General features: G+C 39.8%; 1 protein-coding gene across 2 annotated transcripts in view; it reads right to left on the bottom strand.

The window, feature by feature from the left end:
* The window catches only part of FHOD3 (formin homology 2 domain containing 3), a 377,898-nt gene that overhangs the window by 59,165 nt on the left and 298,880 nt on the right, over positions 1–19,853 (bottom strand). For both annotated transcript variants that reach the window (XM_066560163.1, XM_066560156.1), the window contains 3 exons: positions 16,556–16,770; positions 10,327–10,632; positions 5,714–6,603 (listed from right to left, as the gene is read on the bottom strand). In XM_066560163.1, coding sequence (XP_066416260.1) covers positions 5,714–6,603; positions 10,327–10,632; positions 16,556–16,770 — 1,411 coding nt within the window. The remainder of the gene's footprint in view (positions 1–5,713; positions 6,604–10,326; positions 10,633–16,555; positions 16,771–19,853) is intronic.

The raw sequence follows: 19,853 nt of genomic DNA, 5'->3' as shown, positions 1-19,853 counted from the left end.
AAAATGTGAACCAACTATGCAAGGTGACTCAAAATCCACTTATATGGCATAATGTAGTGTTGAATGTGCTCTTTAGTTTTACACCTCAGCATGTCTCTCTTTCTCTCTCTCATCATCCCATGCTAGAAGGTGTCTCTTTGGTAACAACGTGCATCATGCTGGGTAGCTGAAAGGTGAGAGGACTCTGCTCCTCATACTCAGGTTTTCTTCCTCTCTTTGCATAGATGTGAACATTGTAAACATATTATCTGTGGTTCTTCTACCTTTTCTCTATCAGAGATGGGCTGAGGAATGCCTTCAAGCACAGCAGTGTAGGAAGAAGTCCTGCATGCTGATGTTATCAGTCTTTGATCTCTTGTGGATTTGGGAAAAGCCCAAGAGGAGACTTACTGCTCCAGTCTCACTCTGTGCTCAGGATTGTTTTTTAGACTACTGAGCTTTGACCTTTGCTTTCTTTGGGTCTGCACCACAGCCACTGAGACACAAAATACCCCACTGCTAGGCCTACATGCTGTTTCTGAATTGGAAGTTAGTAAATACGATTTCATCAAAGCACCTCCAGCTGTGGACAGCCCATAATGGGGAATACAGCTGTATCATTAAAAGATACCTTTTTCTGGCACAGCCCAAAACCATACTCGCACAGGAAGAGGTTTGCCCACTGGTTCCTGCAGCCTGCCAAGCACCTGTATGATACCACAGTCCTTTCATCATACCAGAACAACTAACGTGGTAGGTGTGCAATTTTTGCACACACATGGGACTCAAGGCAGGTGCTGTTTACAGGAATTAGGGGATACCACATGTATATGATCTGAGAAAGTAATAAGAGGGTTGTTTTTTTTAAACTTAAAAAGAAATAACAATTTTGCAGTAAACAGAATAAATTTTAGAAAAGCAAAGATAACATTTGTTTTCAATGTTTTTCTATCAGTTCTGTCAGAACTGATCTCTTCTTAACAGCTTAAAAGTATCCCCGAAGCCTTCCGGAATTTTTCCTTTTTTAAATAATAGACTCCTCTTTTCTTGGGGAACTACCTGAAAGATCTGAGATGCAGCTCCTCTTTTAATGCAGAAACTTTTACTTCCCAAGCCACTAATCACATTCTCAGGACCACAGTTAGTGGCCAAGACCACATGAAGACCAAAGAGGGTTCACCAGAGACTGCCTCCTCTTGAGTTTGTATTGCACTAAGCCTTTTTAAAACCACCACTTTTTACCTTGTCCTTTGGAGCACAGAATTACACAGCTCCAAAGAATTTATGCAGAAGGGAAAAAGCCAGAGAAAAGGAGTTAAATTTAGGCTTCCCACATGTGGTATGGGTAAGAAAGCCTCAAATCTTCAGCTCTGTTTTTTGGGCTCCCAAGTCTGACAGGACAGACATATTCATTTGGGGGACGCAGGATGCTCACAGCCGGGATCACTGTGATCCCTACAGTGCACACACTCCCGAGCCACGAGTTATGGAAGACAGATCAGCTGCACAGGGCATGAGTGCATGCAGGTATTTTCCACAGCTAGAACTGCATATGGGATATAAAATGTTGGGGTGGTAACCCTTCTCAAAAACAGGGGCTGAAGAGATTTTAAATCCATTCTTGGGATGATGTCTGAGTTCCAAAGAAATCCTTTCCAAATAAAAAAAAGGATGAAGAAAAGAGAAAGATTTTACGACTATGAACTTTACTACCTGACCACTAGGAAAAGAATTGCTTTTTGTCTGCAGTGAAATTGCACAGGTGGAAGTGTCTGACTGTTAAAATAAGCTAGAATTACTAATTTCTACAACAATATTTAGTGACTTCAATCTATGCTTTATAAATTCATTAACAGAGAGTGAGTTAAAATGCTTGAGGGAACAGTGAACTAGTGCACTGTTTTTATATTTTATATAAAATATAAAAATATAAATTTATAAAATATTTTATATTTTAATGTGTCAGTATGAAGTGTGATCCCTGAACTTCTGAATATTATATATACTATATTATTATGTGTAATTGCAAAGTAATTATAAAATACAAACATACCAGCTAGTATAATTTTTAGAAAACAAACACTTCTGCAATGTATTAACAGTTATAGTGTTTATAAGACACTTTACAAGACCTAACTGGCCACATTCTCTTGCCTCTGCTGAAGACTGGGTAGTCCAGATGGATTATTTAAAACCTATTACCATCCCACAGAAAGGGATTTGCAGTCTGATGAGAATATAGTCTTAAACATTCCTCTTTGTTTTAATTAATATGGGAAGCAGAAAAAAAAAATAAAAAACTTTTCAAGTGGTCATATAAATAAACAATTATATAATGAGTATCAATTTAGAAATATCTTCTGCCTTTAAAGTTGTAAAAGTCTGCATTTTGCACTACTGCAAAAGTAGTGCACAAAAATCTACCTCAATAGTGAGATGGCTTTTTAAATTTTTTTTAAAAAAAATATTTTATTTCTATCTCAATTAGCAAGGATTTAATACAAGAGATGTAAAATGGAATCGCTCAGCTGCCACTGACTTTTTCCAGGATATCTGTATGCAATCTTTTTTAGAAATTCTGCTCCACATTTATGAGTTGTCTTGGCATTCACTGAAATTGCAACAAATCCTTTCAAAAGGAATATGTCTAAGCATGTGCACATGAAAACAGATTCCTTCCTTTTTCTCTCCTACTAATTTTTATGTCTGTGGGCACATGATGGATCATTATATCCCACAGGGTATATATGAATCAGCAAAATAATACTTTCATGCAAAACCAAGTGGATGGTAAAAGGGCTGAACAACAGCATTTGATTGAGGACGGTCTGCATGTTTTCACTTCTCTTCACAGAAAAGTAAACACTTTGAAGTACTTTGCCAAAATATCTGCTTTGTTCAGTGGAGTGAGAAGGAAGGAAATACTACACTGGTTTGGAGGGGATACCTGATCACTCCTTCTATTGGCAAACATAATGGAGGGTGCTCTAGTCTAAAAAAATAAACCATCTGCAATTAAAGGTACTCCACTAAATAATATCAATGTGCAAGTTTCTCAGTGTGGCATAAGTTTTCCTAAAATCAAGAATCTCCTCTCACCAGTCGCAGCCCCCAAAATCCTGTATTATATCCTACAATTTTCAATCCACTTTATTTTATTACAGTCTATTGTGTTTAATGAAAAACTTCTCATGAGCCAGGAAGTAGCTGTTTATAGCTGTGTGTTGTGGAAATCACAGTGAAGGATTAGAAACTGGAGTAAAATTGGTTACAGCTGTATGAGAGAGCATAAGCACAAGACAGAGCCAAGCCCCCCCTTTATGCACCCTGACTTTGCTTTTCCTCTCATCCTTCTGGGCTGTTCCTTTTCTATGCACCTACTTCCACCTCTTAAAATGAAATCTAGAGATTTGACTTCTGATTTGTTGCTCTGCACTCTCTTTTTTCAGCTGAACCAACTGAGCTGTGAGTCAGACTTTACGATATTATAGCATAAACCTGTTTTGGATTGCGGCCATTGGACAGGAGAAACTAGACACAACGGGGAATGTGCTCTCTGGAAATAAACCAAGCAGTCTGGAAAAATCGAGAGCTATCCTAATTTGAGTGTAATCTTTGTACCAAACCTCAAGTCTTTTACGGATTCGGTGGTCTGCCTAATTATTCCCACTCTCACTTGATCTAAGGACCATCTCCTGCTCTGGAAGATTTGCTGGTGTTCACGAAAACCGGGCAGGATTTTCAAAAGCCTGCACAGAGCTCTACTATGGTACTCCTAAGTCCCCATTGTCTTCTCTGCAATGAGACAATGAGAATTCTATGTCTGTGTTATGGGACAGGGTGGAAAGAGAGCCAAAAGTACAATGTCTCATGCAGAGAGCAGTTATTGGTAGCCAAGGGGAAAGCACCTAAATCATTCCTCAGACTTGCACTAATTTCAAAGAAACCTGCTCACTCATCTTCCAGCCAGAAGCCAAAAGCTCTGCCAAAGCATCAGGCAGGCTTGAGAAGCAAGTGTGAGGGAGAGAAAATGGCCAAGGGTAGTTTGGGAACGTGCACGATGATTGACTGGAAAAGTAAACAAGTCATAACTCCAACAACTTAAAATTTTATCAAAATTTCATGTGAGAATAAAAAATTAGGAATCAGCCAGAGTACTCCATTACAATGCTGGCACTTAGCACAAAGCTAAATTTTGGAAATGGCAAATATGTTATCATTCCACATTCAATTCAAGGAATTAAATATTTTATGGATCTAAGAAAATGCTCTCATTCCTTCCATCTATGAACCATCTGTGTCAGATTTGTATTTACGGGGAGAGAGATGAGGAGTAGCATGCCACGGTGTCACCAGCATTCCTTCCTCGGCAGAAAAGGAATCAGGGAGAGAAATTAATCTCAGCATTGGCCAGATGAACAATCAGCTGAATGTGTTTTTAAAGGTGCTACACCACACGTTTCAGATTTGCGTGCATCTGTGTTACAAAGAAATTCACCTAAGAGCAGTGATGGCAGGAACCACATGAGCCATCTCTTTATGTACCTGTTGCATGCTAGGTACTTGGGAGCTTGATTATAGAAATTCCAATGTTTCCACTTTGTCAAGATGATCAAGAATGACTATTAAAAAATTTGACTTAATAAACTGGGCAAATGACACAGAAAACCTTTACTGTGAGACATCCAGATTCCCCAGAATAGGAGCAAACAACAATATCTATAACACATAATAGGTGTAACAATTTTCTCTAGCTAAAGAGAAGTAAAATATTCAAGGTGCTGACTGTTTTTATATTACTATAACACATATAGGCATACAGAGAAAACACACAAGCCATTCATTTATTTTAAGAGATGGACATTTTTTACTATCATTTTAACTGGAAAAAAAAATTGTTTCCCTGATACCAATTATGCTGCTTAGAAGAAAAAGAGTTTATGTAGCCACAAAAAACAAATGTTCAGGCTAATAACTTTTTTAACGCTATTTCAAGTTCCTCTTAAGTGTAACTATAAAAAGGTTCCTTTTACTGTTGATTCCAATGTTAAACAGCCGTGTCATGAGCCTTTGTGAGTTTATTTTATAACAATACTAAGAAAGAGGGAATCCTAGCTGTGGAGGTATTTCCTGTGCCAGCTTCTATCCTAAAATTTCCACATTGTAAAAATTAAAGATTTTAAATAGGCCTGTTCACCAGTATAAAACAAAAACCCAACACCCCTGCAGAGTTCAGCTGTAAACATGGTCCAGCTGATAATTCCATCCTTCAGAACAAGGCACATGTGTAGACTCTTTGCAGCAGAACCAGTCTGATATTCCAACCTTTCCACATAATGATTAGGAAAATATTACCAAGTGAAGAACTGTCAAATACACAGATATGAATCACCATGCTGTGACCTTTTTACGAATGCAACAGAAAATTTTTCAGATTCCAGTATCTCGTCTGGCACTCAGCTATGGACAATCTAATGTAAAATTTGTTGCTGTTCGCCAGCTGGAGTGATATCCCACAACTGGCAGACCTGAGACAGGAGGGCAACTTGGCACATAACCACCCTAGGCTCATCTCTAGTGTCAGGCCATGGAATATCTTCTGTCATAGGCCAAGCTAGAATCACATCCAGTAATTTCCACTGGTTTGATATAAACAACATAAATCACCTAGATCTAATTCAGAATGAATACCAATACAATAGCAGAAAAATAGCAAACTGAATACAAGCTGTACCTTTGTGACAGGCAGTTCTTTGGATTTAGACTCAAAGAGATGCTCCAGTTTGGAAGTGTCTACCTTAATGGGTTCCAGTTTCGACCACAGGAATTCTCTGCAGCGTTTGTTGTTTTTACACTGCCACTCAAACGGCCGTACCTCATTCCAAAACAGACGGATGGTTTTCTTCTTCTTTATAAATGCTGGCTGACCCCGAGAAACCTGGGGTGACCCTAAACCCTGAGGAGTGCTGAACAGTGGAGGAGGAGCCAATAAATTACCAGAGGGCGGTGGTGGAGGCGGACATCCAAACAAGGGGGGAGGTGGTGGAGGAGGCAAACCCAGAAAAGAAGGTGGAGGTGGAGGAGGGGGAGCAAGGGAGTCCCCAGGACCCATATCCATGTCCAACACATCTACATCATCCTCCTCCCCCAAGTCTGTAAAATCCATGTCCTTGATTTTAAGTTCTCGAGGATTAGCCATGAGCTGATCCCAGATGTAATCAGATTCCTTCTTTGGCTGTGCTGGTGTTTTCTCGGGGACCTGTTCACTGATTTCATCTTCAGGCACTGCTGTCCCCTTAGCCAGCTCACCACTGTTAAATTTTTCTGCAAAGGCTTTCACACTGCCTTGGTTGTCCAGATTTCCAATCTCCATCTTTTTGACACTTTCATCTTTGGCCTGCTTTGTGGCCTGAAGAATAGAGATCCTGCTGGCTAGGCTAGTGAGTGACTCCTCGCTTTCCTCCGTCTCCTTCTTTTCCTCCTTCGCCTCCAGCTCCTTCTCCTCTTCATCTTTGGGCTTTTTGTTATGCGCATACAACATGTCCAGCATAAACCGCTTGTTGTTGAGGATGTTGCTGCACTGCTCATTCACACCAGCATCCTGAATGGTCTGTGACCATGGACCTGCAATCACACACACAGAGAGACGGGAAGAGTCAAGGGAAGGAAGTCAGAGCACCAAGAACACTCTTCAGCCAACAAAAAAAACCCACATGAGGGATGCATGTACAACTACTCTTAAACTAGGGAAACAGTTACTGTGAAAAGTTTGAAATAAGATACAGCACTGATATGGCCTGATCTTGGTGGGTTCGGAGTAATTCTCAGAAAAGGAAGGGGACTAGAGAACAATATGTAGTTTGGTAGGGACTATATAACTTTCAGGATTTGAATATTCAGGTTTCTCGTGAAATGTGTCAGGTTTCATTTTGTACTTACTACCTCAGCTCATTTTATACAGTGCATAAATTCTTATAACCTTTGGTATTTCAGAATGGGGCTTAAATATCATGACAATGACACAAAACAGGTTATCATCATATTCTTCACCTGGCCATGTACTGGAACAACCTCAGGAAAATATTCTCATATGAAAGAGATCTTCCTTGCCTGATGCCAAGGCTGACCTGTAGCTGTTTACTTCTCCTCCTCCCACCCTGCTGGCTAGGGGAGGGCAGCTTTCAGACCCTCAGAACCCCCTGGCTGGGTACCTGGGCCATCTTCACAACATAGACTATTGGAATTCCAAAGTAGGCTCAGGGTATAGCTCTCAGGGCAATTCTTAGGACAAAGAGTGTAAGCATAAGCAAGATTTTAAAAGTTGTTTATGATATGAGAACCTCTATAAAATAATTTTGAACAAGCTGCTCATCAACCACTGTTAACCTCCCTGTTATATGTCAGTGTTGAAAGACTATTGGCCTTCCTACATTACAATCATTTAACATTTCACTATAATGAAGCTTCATCTTTCTGACTACTGCTTTTCTCACCAATAATAAGCAAAATAGCATGTCTGAGACAGCATCATAAATAACAAATTATAGTGGTCAAACTTGAAAAATATATGATGTTAATGTAAGAATTTAAAGTAGTATTAAATTTGGGGAAATGTGACTCCATTTCCCCGAATTTAATACTACTAACCAATGTGGATAATGTGTCTAACAATTATGGTCCTCCTTTTTCCAGTGGCATCAGATGAAGTGATTAAACAATGATAATTCTTCACACTTATTATATTTCCTGTATGGAATTCCTTCTGTTCCCCATAGTCCTTACACATTTTTCATAAACTCTACTTCTTTTATTTCATCATTTTACTTTGATTGCTAGCCTGCCTTTTTTGGGGGGCCTTGTGGTTTAAGATTTTATTTTATACCTGTAGGTTGCCATTTTTCTTAAACTCTAATTTTATCTTGCTTTCTTCACTTATGCTGCCACCTTTTTCAATACCTTGGAGTTTTAAGTATATTTTACAGCTTTCTCTGTCAATGGAGTTGCTTTCTTACCACAATATCTAGTCCTGTATTCTGAGAAGGTGTCCTCTTGGTGAGATACATCCAGGGCCCCACAACTCCCAGCCTCCCCTCACTTAAACCAGCATTGCATTAAAATGTAGGGCCTTGCAGCACAAAGTATATAGACAGCAGTAACTCCTGCCTCTATTTAGATCAAACTCTAAACCATGTTTTGAAATCAGTCCAGAGGTTTAACCCCACACAAAAGAAAGACTTTTTTTCACAAATGGATACGACCTACTTTCCTGCTGGTGGACTGACTGCTTCCATTATCTGCTCATTTTTCCTCAGACTTGATCCATGGGATTGTTTTCTTACCAATACTTGTCCACCTGAGGCAGTCTCTTTGATTTCTCTCTGAGGTAGCTTCATTAGACAACATCACTAGACAACTCCTTCCCCACACCATAGATTCTACCCAGCTGTGCCCTCTCAGAGGATTTCCCCCTACTCCAAGCCTTTCCTTCAAAGACGTTCAAGATGGCTCCCAAGATCCATCCCACAAACCCCACATGATCTACCCCCTCTCAGTTTCACCAGATGGGATCCTCCAGTGTTTAATTCCTTTGCAAAACTACTCATCAAAATTTGCCCAGACACAATCTCTAATTTGCATTCCCCAATTCCACCCCCAACTGTCCAAGCTGATCAAAAATCATATCTGTGAAGACTCTTGCTACCTTGGTGGCCTCTTCTGCTCTCCTCTCCACAGGCAAAGCTTTGAAATACCATTGGAGAAACAAAACTTGTTGGAAAGCCAAATTTGGCAGGATGGCTAATGAAGAAGCTTGCACCAAGGGCAAGCCTTTGTCCTCAATGCACCTGGGCAGGACCAATGGACCATCTCATAAATGGCAAAATGCTTCTTGGGAATGTCAAAACTGAGGAAGTGCTCATTTGCTTTCCAGAACTCCTCACCTACTAGAGAGCAAACAACTCACTACATGAGTCCTCCTATACATCACTACCAAATAAATCTCTGTGTAGGACAATTTTAAGATGTTGATTTTAGTAAGAATACATTTCTTAGCTTTTAACAAAAGTACATAAGGACTTTAAATTAGAGTGGTAACAGGTCAGTAATAGACAAGGTAATAAGAAAAGACTTGCAACTGTTCTTTTTTGCACTTGGCCTATCTTGGACTATACCACAGCGTAGCAACATCCTTCATTTGTGATCCTTCCCTAGCCTTTCCTACAGATATATCCATCTACATTCTTTATGAGTACAATAGCATTCTAGGTAACTCAATCTTGGTACTGACTGAAAAGAAGTTAGTTTTAAAATTTAGGACAAAATTCGTGTAATGCTTCCCAGAAAAAAAGTGACAGATTTAAACTTGAACAATTCAATCTGACAGTTTATGTCTGTGAGGTAATTGTTGGCATTCAGAACTATCCCTCATCTTTCAGGACAGAGCAGGATTATTTCACACTGTGAAGCACATCTCATTTTCTTATCTTGAATTTAGAGAATATAGGACAATTCCATGGTTCAGACCAAAGAAAACTTGGGAATCAAATGCCCTAATTACATTACATTTCTTTACCTCCCTATAAAAAAGGGAAAAGAGTAATCAACAAAGTCAAAATCTGCCTTTTATTTCCTCCCTGCCTGGGCTGAAATAATTATCTCTCTGGGCAGAAACTGGTTATCATTATCTTTCTGGGCAGAAACTTGGTACTTAAGGTGTTTCCCAGGCTGAGCCTTTCCAGGCTGGTACCTGGTGGCCTATTTGACTAGAATCCCTCAGCACCATGAAACTGGTCTTTTCCAGACAAGGTGTATTTCATGTGCCTTCTCCACATGAGCCAAAGATAGCCCAGACCTATCTTCAGCAGCTCCTGTGTATCTCCCTCTGCTGTCTGAAGCCTGTCTAAGACAGAAGGGAAGGAACAAACATCTCAGCCCTCACTGCTCTTCCTTTTCCACTAAAATTATGAGAAATGGTATCTGGAACTTCATGATGAATCATGCCAGCACAGCCCTTTGTCTCACTGACTTATGTACAGAAAACCCAAATAAGTTCTCCAGGAGCTAGAGATCCAAGTCTCTGCACATGCTGATTCAGTAGTTAATATATTAATCTTAGGGGAAGAAAATGGTCTCAAATCAAATGAAACTTCATTTCATCAAGGCCCTACTGTCCCTCAAACATAGTAACCCAAATAACGTCTGGATGTCCAAGCAGAAAGTAGACAAGACTTGGCCATGGTGAAGAAAGTCTTAGACAGGTTTGTTAACTAATTAACACAATATCAGAGCTAATTTAACACTTTTTTTTTCCACCAGAAACCCTTCATTATTGAAAAAGCTTCACTTTACCAGTTTCATTGTCACTGGTTAACTTGTCCTCTCTCTCTTCCCTCTCTAAAGTGCTGCTTGCTGAGGATATACTGGATGCAGAACAGTTGTCTTTTTCATTCACTTCCTCATTCTGCCTCTCCTTTTCACTGAGTATTGCACTTTCTTCTGGCTCTCTCTCTGGTCCTTGCTCCACCTCACTCTCTGGTCCCACCTCTGCAGCCTCTATTTCCTTGGGTGTCTCCGTTCCCTGCTTGGCCTCAGCCTCAGCCTCCTGCTCTGGTTCTGGTTCTGTCTCTGTCTCTGGTTCGGGTTCACTGGCACTCACTGGTGGAGAGAACAATGGGAGAAAGAGATTCACTTAACAACAGAGCCATCTCAGGTTCACCCCTCAAAATGAGAGGGACGTGAGTGCAGTACAAGTGCCTTATGGAAATAAAATAAAACGCAAGCCCACGGCGTGCTTAGGAACATTAGGAGCAACAGACTGATGGATGTTGTGTGACGACAGCATTGCAGGTGAGAGTGGCCTGGCAGGCCCCTCACTGGCTGTCTGCAGCCAGCCCACTGTTTTCATACATACTTCCACAGCTGCAGAGTTGGACTCGCACAAGGATTTGAACGAACCAGCAGAAAATGGGCATCTCACCTGAGCATTGACAACTCAGTGCCTAGAGAGCCAGGAAAGAAGAGATTTAAAAAAAAGAAAAAAAAAAAAAACAAACAAAAAGGAGGGTGATTGTGGCTTTTGGTTGAATTTTCTTTGGGTTCTGGAAGAGTTCTTTTTTCACCTGATGAGGAACACTTCAACAAAAAAAATACAAATATTAGTTTTAATAACACACTTGAATGGCACAGTCTCGAAATGGCACTGTCACACATTTGGCTGACAAAAACCATATGTTGTTTCATGCACATTTACTTCAGAATAGCCACATCAAAATTAAGCAAAGTTTCCAACTGCCTGGCATATGGCACATATTTAGTTTCCAGTTGGTTGGCATATGGCACACAATGAGCTTTTTTATCAGTTGGCACACAGCAAACACTGTTGATAGTATACTTGGTTTCTTCTTCCCTGCTTTCCCAGTAAAAATAATTCATTCACCTTTAGGGTTTTTAGCAGTAACAGCAGATTTTCACATGCAAATATTCTCTGCATGCTGCAAAGAAACTGAAGAGCATCCACACATATCACATCAAGAAGCTCACAGTTCTCTGAAACGGCCATGCAAAGTGTGGCAAAAATGGACATGCATGTTAGCTCTGCATAGTTTTGAATTCCCTCTGTACTAGATCTTGTGGGTGGCTGAACTATAATGACCAAGTCATACTTGTTTTGTCTCTCTGTTAACTATTTTTCATTGCAATATTGCAAAAGAGTCTTCTGGACTTCTCATTGTCTTAGGATTACACAAAATCCAATGAGAATTTATTCAGGTACTACATGAACCTTTGAAGGAAAAAAAAAATCACACTGAAACACTGGAATGCAATCCAAATATTTCAGTCCTCTAGTGAGCAGGAAAGTAGATTTATCCTAAGTAAATATAAGCCAAAATAATGAAGATCATATTCTTCTCCATTGAGAGCACCTAAATGTCTAACACTAGATATGCAAGCACCTCTGCCCATGCCTCATTTCTCTAAATGTACCTTACCTATGACTGTATCCTGGATACTGCCTAGAAGAGAGTCAAAATTACAGAGGGCTGTCAAGAAGTTGGCAGACGCTGCAAATCCCGGTGATGTGTTTCTCACCACAGCTGTCAGTGTGTAGGTATAGAATGAGAACATTTAAAAGTCAAGCCAAGATTTGAATACGACTGAGATGAAAGCTTAGGAATTCTTCGGGAGTTCCTGGAACTAATGTGGTACTTTAGCATGAAAGATTCTCAGCTTGCCATGGTTCAGTGGTCCATATATACAAATGTCACCAATTCATCCATGAATAATCTTAATTTCAGATAAATGTTAGATATTTATCTCTACAAAAACCCAAAAAACAAACCAACTGTCATGCAATAACCAAAAAAGTCAACTCCAACAGCTCAGATAGAGAAAGAAGCTAATTAAAACACGGCCAGGACTCCTAAAGCTTACTGCAATGTTGTCATCATGAAGCCACACTGAAGATTCAATAGAAAAAAGTCAGGGGAAATGTAAGAAATGCTTGAGAAAATTTGAATGTTGGAAAGAATTCCAGATATTGTTCTAACAAGAAATATTTCACATATACCAGAAATACACAGCAACTTAGCAAAATCTAATACATAACAAAGAGTAAAGAGCACTGTACTGACATAGTCTGCTCTTTTGAGTTCCAGGAGTAACATAATCTAAGTACTGGAAGAAAACAAGGATATATTGACACTCATTTTGACAGCCTCTCTCTCTCTCTCTCTCTTGGGATAATATCAAACAATCTACCTATAGCTAAAATCACTTGAAAACAGTGAGCTAAGTCCAGCAGGACTTTCCTTAAGAAACAGTACAAAAATCCAATCTGCCAGGAAACACTACCAAGAGAACAAAGCCAGCAAGCTAGACATGTGTCTATCACTTGCATTTCCATCACTGCATTGATATTAGTGAGAACTTCCGAAGATGTTAAAAAATACAGTTCTCAGGGAATGCTTGGTAATGGCCTATTTGAAATGAGCCCAAACTTTCAGTCCTTCACCTACTGGGTCCATTTTCATATCAGACAAAACACTACTCTAAGTGGCAACCTCACAGGTGGCAAGAGAAATAAATAACAGACCAGGCTCTGTTCCCTGTCTTCAGACTTCTTGCTGGTGGAGACTGCAAAGACTCAGGAAAGCAAGCCTGGTCAAATCAAAAAGCATCAACAGCAAAGAAGGTGTGCCTGAGATGTTAAGAAGCATGATACCTTTATAAGCTGATCCCTTCTGAAAAGCAAGCCTAAGAACTTATAATGTGGTAGAGGGATATGGACATTTCCTTTAATACTCAACTATAAATCAACTTTGAAGCAGACACAAGATGCTGTATCCTGCTGATAAGAACTCAACCCTACAGTCCTATAAGCCCTCAGAGAGAAGAAATATCCCTCTGGGCTCACATCTAATCCCCTGTCAGGCTAATTGATTAGCCAGCCACATCCCCATCTATTTTCTCTGCCTTCCACTTGGAGGTGTAAGATAGAGATGTTTGGTGTCTCTCGTGGATGCATACAGTAAGTCTGAAAATGTCTATGTCTGCCCAAGACCTCTTGGTCAATTGTTCAGGCATTGCCTAAAGTCTTGGCTGTTATTTCCCTTCAGCTACTCCAGCACAGTATTCCTTTTCCTTGAATTCTGCAGAGACTCTTTATCCGTCCCCACTCCCACTCCAAGTTTTTCCTCCCATTCTTTGTATTGGTAAGAACAGGTGCAGACTGAATTGGCTCTTTCTTCATGCAGTCAGAAATGTTCATTTTTTGTCCTCCCACCCCAGATCCTCCTGGGACTTTCTGTATCATGTTTCCTTTGGCTCTGCAACTGGGGCTGCATTGGCCTCATTCCATGCTTATGCTCTGGTGCTTCTTCATCTGCTGAGATGCCATGTGTTGGGCAGCATCCTAACCCTACTCAACTTTCACTATGCTCAGAAGGTCTCCTACTGTCCACCATGTACACTTGGGTTGGACTGCTTACTTTCTTAAGTGCTAAAAAAGCTGCTTCTTTCACAGAAGGGTTCACCTGAAATTCCTTTGTAGATTGACTTCAGAGATGTCTCAGTTATTGTTGCTCCTCCTTTACTGCATACTTGCACTTCACAAAACATTCTCCAATTAAATTACAAAAGAGTAAGTAGCTGCTCTGAAAAAAATTAAGTTCCTTTTTGTAGTTACAGGACTGCCTTCATTTCCTCTGAATGCCACAATACAAGTTTTACAAGAGCAAGTCCTACAAGACTTGATTACTTTAGTGGAACCAATTGTTTTATACAAGAAAACACTGCAGCTCAGTAAGTCCAGATTTTTATATTGGGTAATGGTACTGACACATTTCACAGTGTGAGACCAAGTTCCACAGACAGAATCTGTTTCCTTCTTAATAACAGTAGATACTGGATTGGCCAAAGGATATTTCAGCACAAAAGGAATAAAATAAGTCTGACTTCAAAAATCCCTTCTTGTTTTGCTAGTAGATGAACACTCTTTGCCTTTGACCTCAGGTTCTGAATTCTGCAAATGAATATCACACATCTGTTAACACCATTCTTGCAGAGTCTTTAAAGCATCATATGCACAGAATCAAGGAACTGTTTTCCTTCTGCAGTTTCATTCCTGCTTGGGAAGATGGTGAACCCTGTTATATTAAAAGCAACTGCTTGGGGTGCAAGTAATCTGAGTTCTGTTCATGGCTCTGTTTCAGCTTTTCTTACAACTGACTTAAGGAAGTTAATGACTCATTTTCTCTACCTATTAAGTGGGATTCATAACCCTTCCTAAAACCAGTAAAATTGAGATTTTAATTCAGCATGGAGCATAAGGAAGTCAAGTAATAGTACAGAGACCATGGCACAGCTCTACATTAAGCCCGTCCCCTGCTGGCAGATATCCAATAATATGGGCACTTCCAGATGGTGTGTCCTGCCCACAAGCTCATGACTACCTATGATCTTTCCAATGCTCTTGGTAGGTCTGAAAAAACAGTCATTCCCCATGCCCAGATCCTGCTGAAGTATGCAGATTTCAGGCCTCTGTTTAGGTTCTATCCTGGCTCTTTGCCTGCAGCTGCCCCTGGCTGGAAGGCTACCCTGCCCCATGCATATATTCTCTCCTTGTGGACCGTTTGCCAGGCTTCCAGGTGCTGCCCTCCAATGCCTACTATATTCCAGGAGTTTTAGTAGAGATGTCCTGTCTACCTACATGTTGATAGCTTTGCCATATTCTGGCTGTCTGAAGCTGCCCTGTACACCTGCTCTAAATGTATTCTCCAAATGGTTCGTGCTGCTCCATTTCATGCTGCAATTTTTTTTAATGCTTCCAGGAGAAATATGTTAAAATAATCATCACAAGAGATACTTGCTCCCTACCCAGCTCTGAAATCCTAATGGTGGAAAAATCCAGCTTATTTGGTCTAAAAGCAATATAGCACTAAACAAAATGGGTGTTTTGATATTTCTGACTATCAGTATTGGAGGAAAAAATCTGTGGTTTCTAAGTTCAAATTATTCCACTGAGACTCTTAAGGTTCCAAACAAGAAAATTGGGGAATATAATTGGGAAAATATATAAAACTAAATAAAATAAACTTCACCTACTCAGTATGGTGAGGACAAACATATGCAGCATTCAGTATTTGTAACGTTTTTCTTAAATTGCCTTGCTTTATAGCATGCTACCAGCCATAACACTCCATAAAACCAAGCAGTGCAAGTTACAAATGCATTAATCACCAATAGCATGTAGCAGGAAATCAAATAAAATAAAAATGAGTGATGGTGATAATTTGCCCTCAACATGCATTCTAGCTCCCAATGTTAATGCAACATCATGTGGTGCAAATATAAATCTGTATGGCATGTGTTGTTTTGAGGACTGAAGGAGAGGTACATGATGCAAGTGGCAGAATGACATACAAACATACACAAAAAGCATTGCTCTGTAATCCAATAAATTATGTGACAGCCAACCAACCATGCAAACACTAGTTATACTTTCCTTTTTACTAATTGTCTGTGGTCTCTTTTAAGTCCTTTATGACTTGTGCTACAATTTTAAGAGTTTTTTCTTGGTATTAAAAATAATTAACACATTCCCCCTGCCTTCAATTCAAGAACTTTTCACTTGGTCACATTCAGCCTGTGCTCCACTGGAAGGTTATTATAATCTTGGCATTCATCTGCTGCATTTCTTTCAGAGAATCCACATACGCAAAATCTGTTGGCAGGAATACTGTTTGTCTAGTATTCAGTAACTCCTCATATATAAGGAACATGACACAAAAATTAAGACCCTCTGTATTCTCTATTTTCTAATTATTCCATTTGAAAAGCAACAGAAAATGATAGTATGAATCATAGCAACAATTTGCAATGTATCCTATTATTGAACAGATTACATGATATCCAAATCAATGCAAAAAATAGGCAATTTAGGAAGACAGGATGGAACAATGTAGGACCCTTTACTCTGGCACCTTATAGATTGCGTTCTTGCACTCATGCATCAAAAATCACCATCCCAAGAGAAACTGATAAACGCAGCATTGTTTCCCCTACCCTCCTTTATACTTACCTTCTGAGGGCTGAGGAGTTCCACACGGGATGGAAGGGGTCTTCAGCTCTTCCTGGGACTCTATGGATGCTGGGCTGATGCACTTGGGTACAGGTGAGGATGGAGCTGAAGGAGATCTCAGGTTCAAGGACAGCTCACTTCTGCCTCGGCTGACACTCCGACTCTTCAGCTCCTTCTCATACTCCTCTGCTGCCAACTTCTCCAAGTATTTGTATCTGAAAGTTAAATTCCAGAGGGTTTCCGTAAAGAAAAAGAAGCCTGTGGCTGATGCTTGTTTATGGATGAAACACCTGCAGAAAATGAGCTGACTTCCTGACACAAGGAGTACAGCACTGAACTGCCTGCTTGCTCAATCTGCCAAAAAGGGCACACTAAAGCAAAGACTACTGCCCTGAAAAATGTTAAATTGCTCATTACAATACAAAAGCAAAAAACCAGCAGAGTTAAAGAACCTTTAGCTATAGTATTTTGTCTGCACAGCCCTCCTTTTTGGAAGCATTTGTCTGTCCTCCTTTTCACCCTCCTCTTTCACCTCCTCCTCCTCCTCTTCCTCCTCCTCTCAGCCCTCCCTCTCCCAAAACTAAACGGGAGAGAAAAAAAAAACAACCAAAAGAAGAAAAAAAAAACCTCTCCAAACCCAGAGCCCCTTAATACTGGTGCAAATTGCCAAAATCTGAGACTTGCTGTAAGGAGAGGAAAATGCAGCAGACAAAACCAGATCTTCCTGAAAATAACACCAATAATAAACATCTGAATTGACTATCTAAAGATTCTGAACCTGCTTCTATTTGCTCTGAGAGCAATGCACTGGAATTCACTTTGTTCTCTCCAGAGTCTACAATGGAAAGTTTTTTTTTTTATTCTGAAAAATTTCTCTGCCGGACTCAGACATCCAATAGCTTGTACCTGACGTCACATGTAGTTTATTCATCAAAGTCACTTTAAAAGAACAAAGATACATCTGTTTTGCATTTTAGGCAGGCAGAACTCACTAACTGTTTATTAAGACCAGCTACCAATCATATTCTTCATAGTATGCTTTATACATTTCGACCAAAATAACTTTTAAATATGTGCCTGTTCCAGATGTCTGCTAATTTTATCCACCATTATTTGCTAAGGAATAAATTCATGAATACAGCTGGATTGGGCTTTAGACTGTTTGCCTTATCCACAAGTTAGTTGTTAAACAGGTTAATCAGGACTACTTCTTATGTCTCTGAAACACTCTGGTTATTCCCTATAACACACAGTTGTAAACACTTCATAACATTGAATACCTCTCCTCCCCCCTTCTGCATCACTGACAGACCAAATTAGTATAAAAGGGTGCACTAAAAGCAGGCAGGGTAAAGAAGTCAGCCACATGTGGCAACAAACATGCTAAGTACATATGGTAGCCACACACACATGCACATTTGCAAACATTCATATAGAGGACAGAAATGTGTCTTTGAAGAGCAGTCCTTGTGTTTTCAGAGGCAATTTGCCTTACTGCAAACAGCAATAATGAAGAACAAACTCATTTTCCTTTATTCCTCCAGAGGTATTCACAGGCTTTGAACAAATTCTGCAAGAAAAAGAACCCCCACAGACTCTGGATGAAAATATAACAAGATACATACTTGCATGGTTATAAAATAGGAACTGTTTACAGTTCTAACAAGAAGCCAATTCTCGAGACTGAATCTTGCCTTTTCAATAGAGGGGAAAGCATTTCTCTGGCATCAGCATGATGTTTTGTTACAGGTCATGAAGCCACTCTTTCTTTGAATGTTGGTCACTTATATACAGTGCCTTCCACCTCCTCACAAGCAGAGCAGATGGGACTCCAGACTCATAAAGAGCCACTCAAATTGATCACTTGGCACTAACAGGTACAGCCCAGCTGGCTGCTGCCAAGGGGGTTTTGCAGTTTGCCAATAAACTACAACAAAGATCTGGATGGATCCTTATATGATGTGGGGAGCTACAATATTTTATTGTCCTCAGCTCTTTTTCAGGTGCTTTAACATTTTCTGTAGTGGCGTGCTGCACCGCCAACCAGCAAAGCAGAGACTGTCATCAAGAGGTGACTTTTCAAAATGTATCTGACTATTATACTGAAACAAAAATGGGAACCAGAACAGCAACTCCAATGGCAGCACCTCAGCAGAACTCGTTATCAAATGGCAAGCTTAATAAATAGGTATCACTGAGAAATAAAAAAACATTCAAGAATCAGTTATTAATGCTTCACACGTGATAAATGACATTATTTATGTTATTTTTTGTTTCCGACAAATATCTTCATATTGAACAAATGCCATCAGCAGATCAGCAAGGTCACGCAGACCAAAATCTGAAAGGGTTGAAAGGATGAGCTACCATACCTCCACTACAGGATTGACAAATTGCCCCCATATATGCTGCCATATTCTTTTAAATCCTGGGAACCGGCAGACATCATCTCAGCTATGCTGACTCTTCTCTATAGACAACGAGCCAAAAGTCTGTGGCTATCCATTTGGTATCCCTCATGAACATAAGAATGGATTTATCATTTTCAAGTAGATGAAATTATCATTTTGAGTTCTCTAGGCATCTGAGTAATGCCCCGAGGGCAACTTAAAATGTTAAGGTACCAACAAAGTCATGGCGGTAGAGAGCATTTGAACTGTACCTCAAACCAGAGAGGGCTTGGGAGCTCCCCTTTCTTGGTTTTATTCTTTAATTTCCATTGGAAAACATCCAACCAAGCAAAGGGAAAAGGCCTCAAATCATTGAACAGCAAGAACTGATATGGAGGAAACATACAAATCAGTTTTTAACTAGGATTTTAGGCACCTTGACGATAGGACTTTCTTACAGTCTATGCAGTCTACTAAAACAAGTTATCATGCAATTTCCTATAGGAAATAAAACTTAATTTGTGCAAAAGTGTCTATAAAAAAGTAGTTACAGAATGCTAATGTAATGGACGACTGATGCAAGAATTCATTTGCAGAAGTTTTTTCCAATATTTATCTGCTGTCAAAGCAAACATGTCTTTCCTCTTTATGAGTAGGAACTGATAGTTTGATATCTCAGTTCAAAAGAGCCCTGAGGATAACAAAACATTACTAATGAAGGGTGAAATAGTCTCAGATTGTGCAGCAGTGATGGTGAACACTTCCCCAAGAATATTCCCGTTGTCATTTTCCCTTACAACTTGAAAGTTCTAAAAAACTCCCTTCTAATTTGTTTCAAAACTTGCAGATGAGCATGCTCACTGAAGAAAGGTTTTACTCAGCTCAGTGATGATGCTTATATGCTCAGA

This window comes from Molothrus aeneus, chromosome 1, assembly GCF_037042795.1.
Source record: "Molothrus aeneus isolate 106 chromosome 1, BPBGC_Maene_1.0, whole genome shotgun sequence".
In the NCBI taxonomy this organism is placed as follows: Eukaryota; Metazoa; Chordata; class Aves; order Passeriformes; family Icteridae; genus Molothrus; species Molothrus aeneus.
This window is presented reverse-complemented; position numbering and strand designations above follow the sequence as displayed.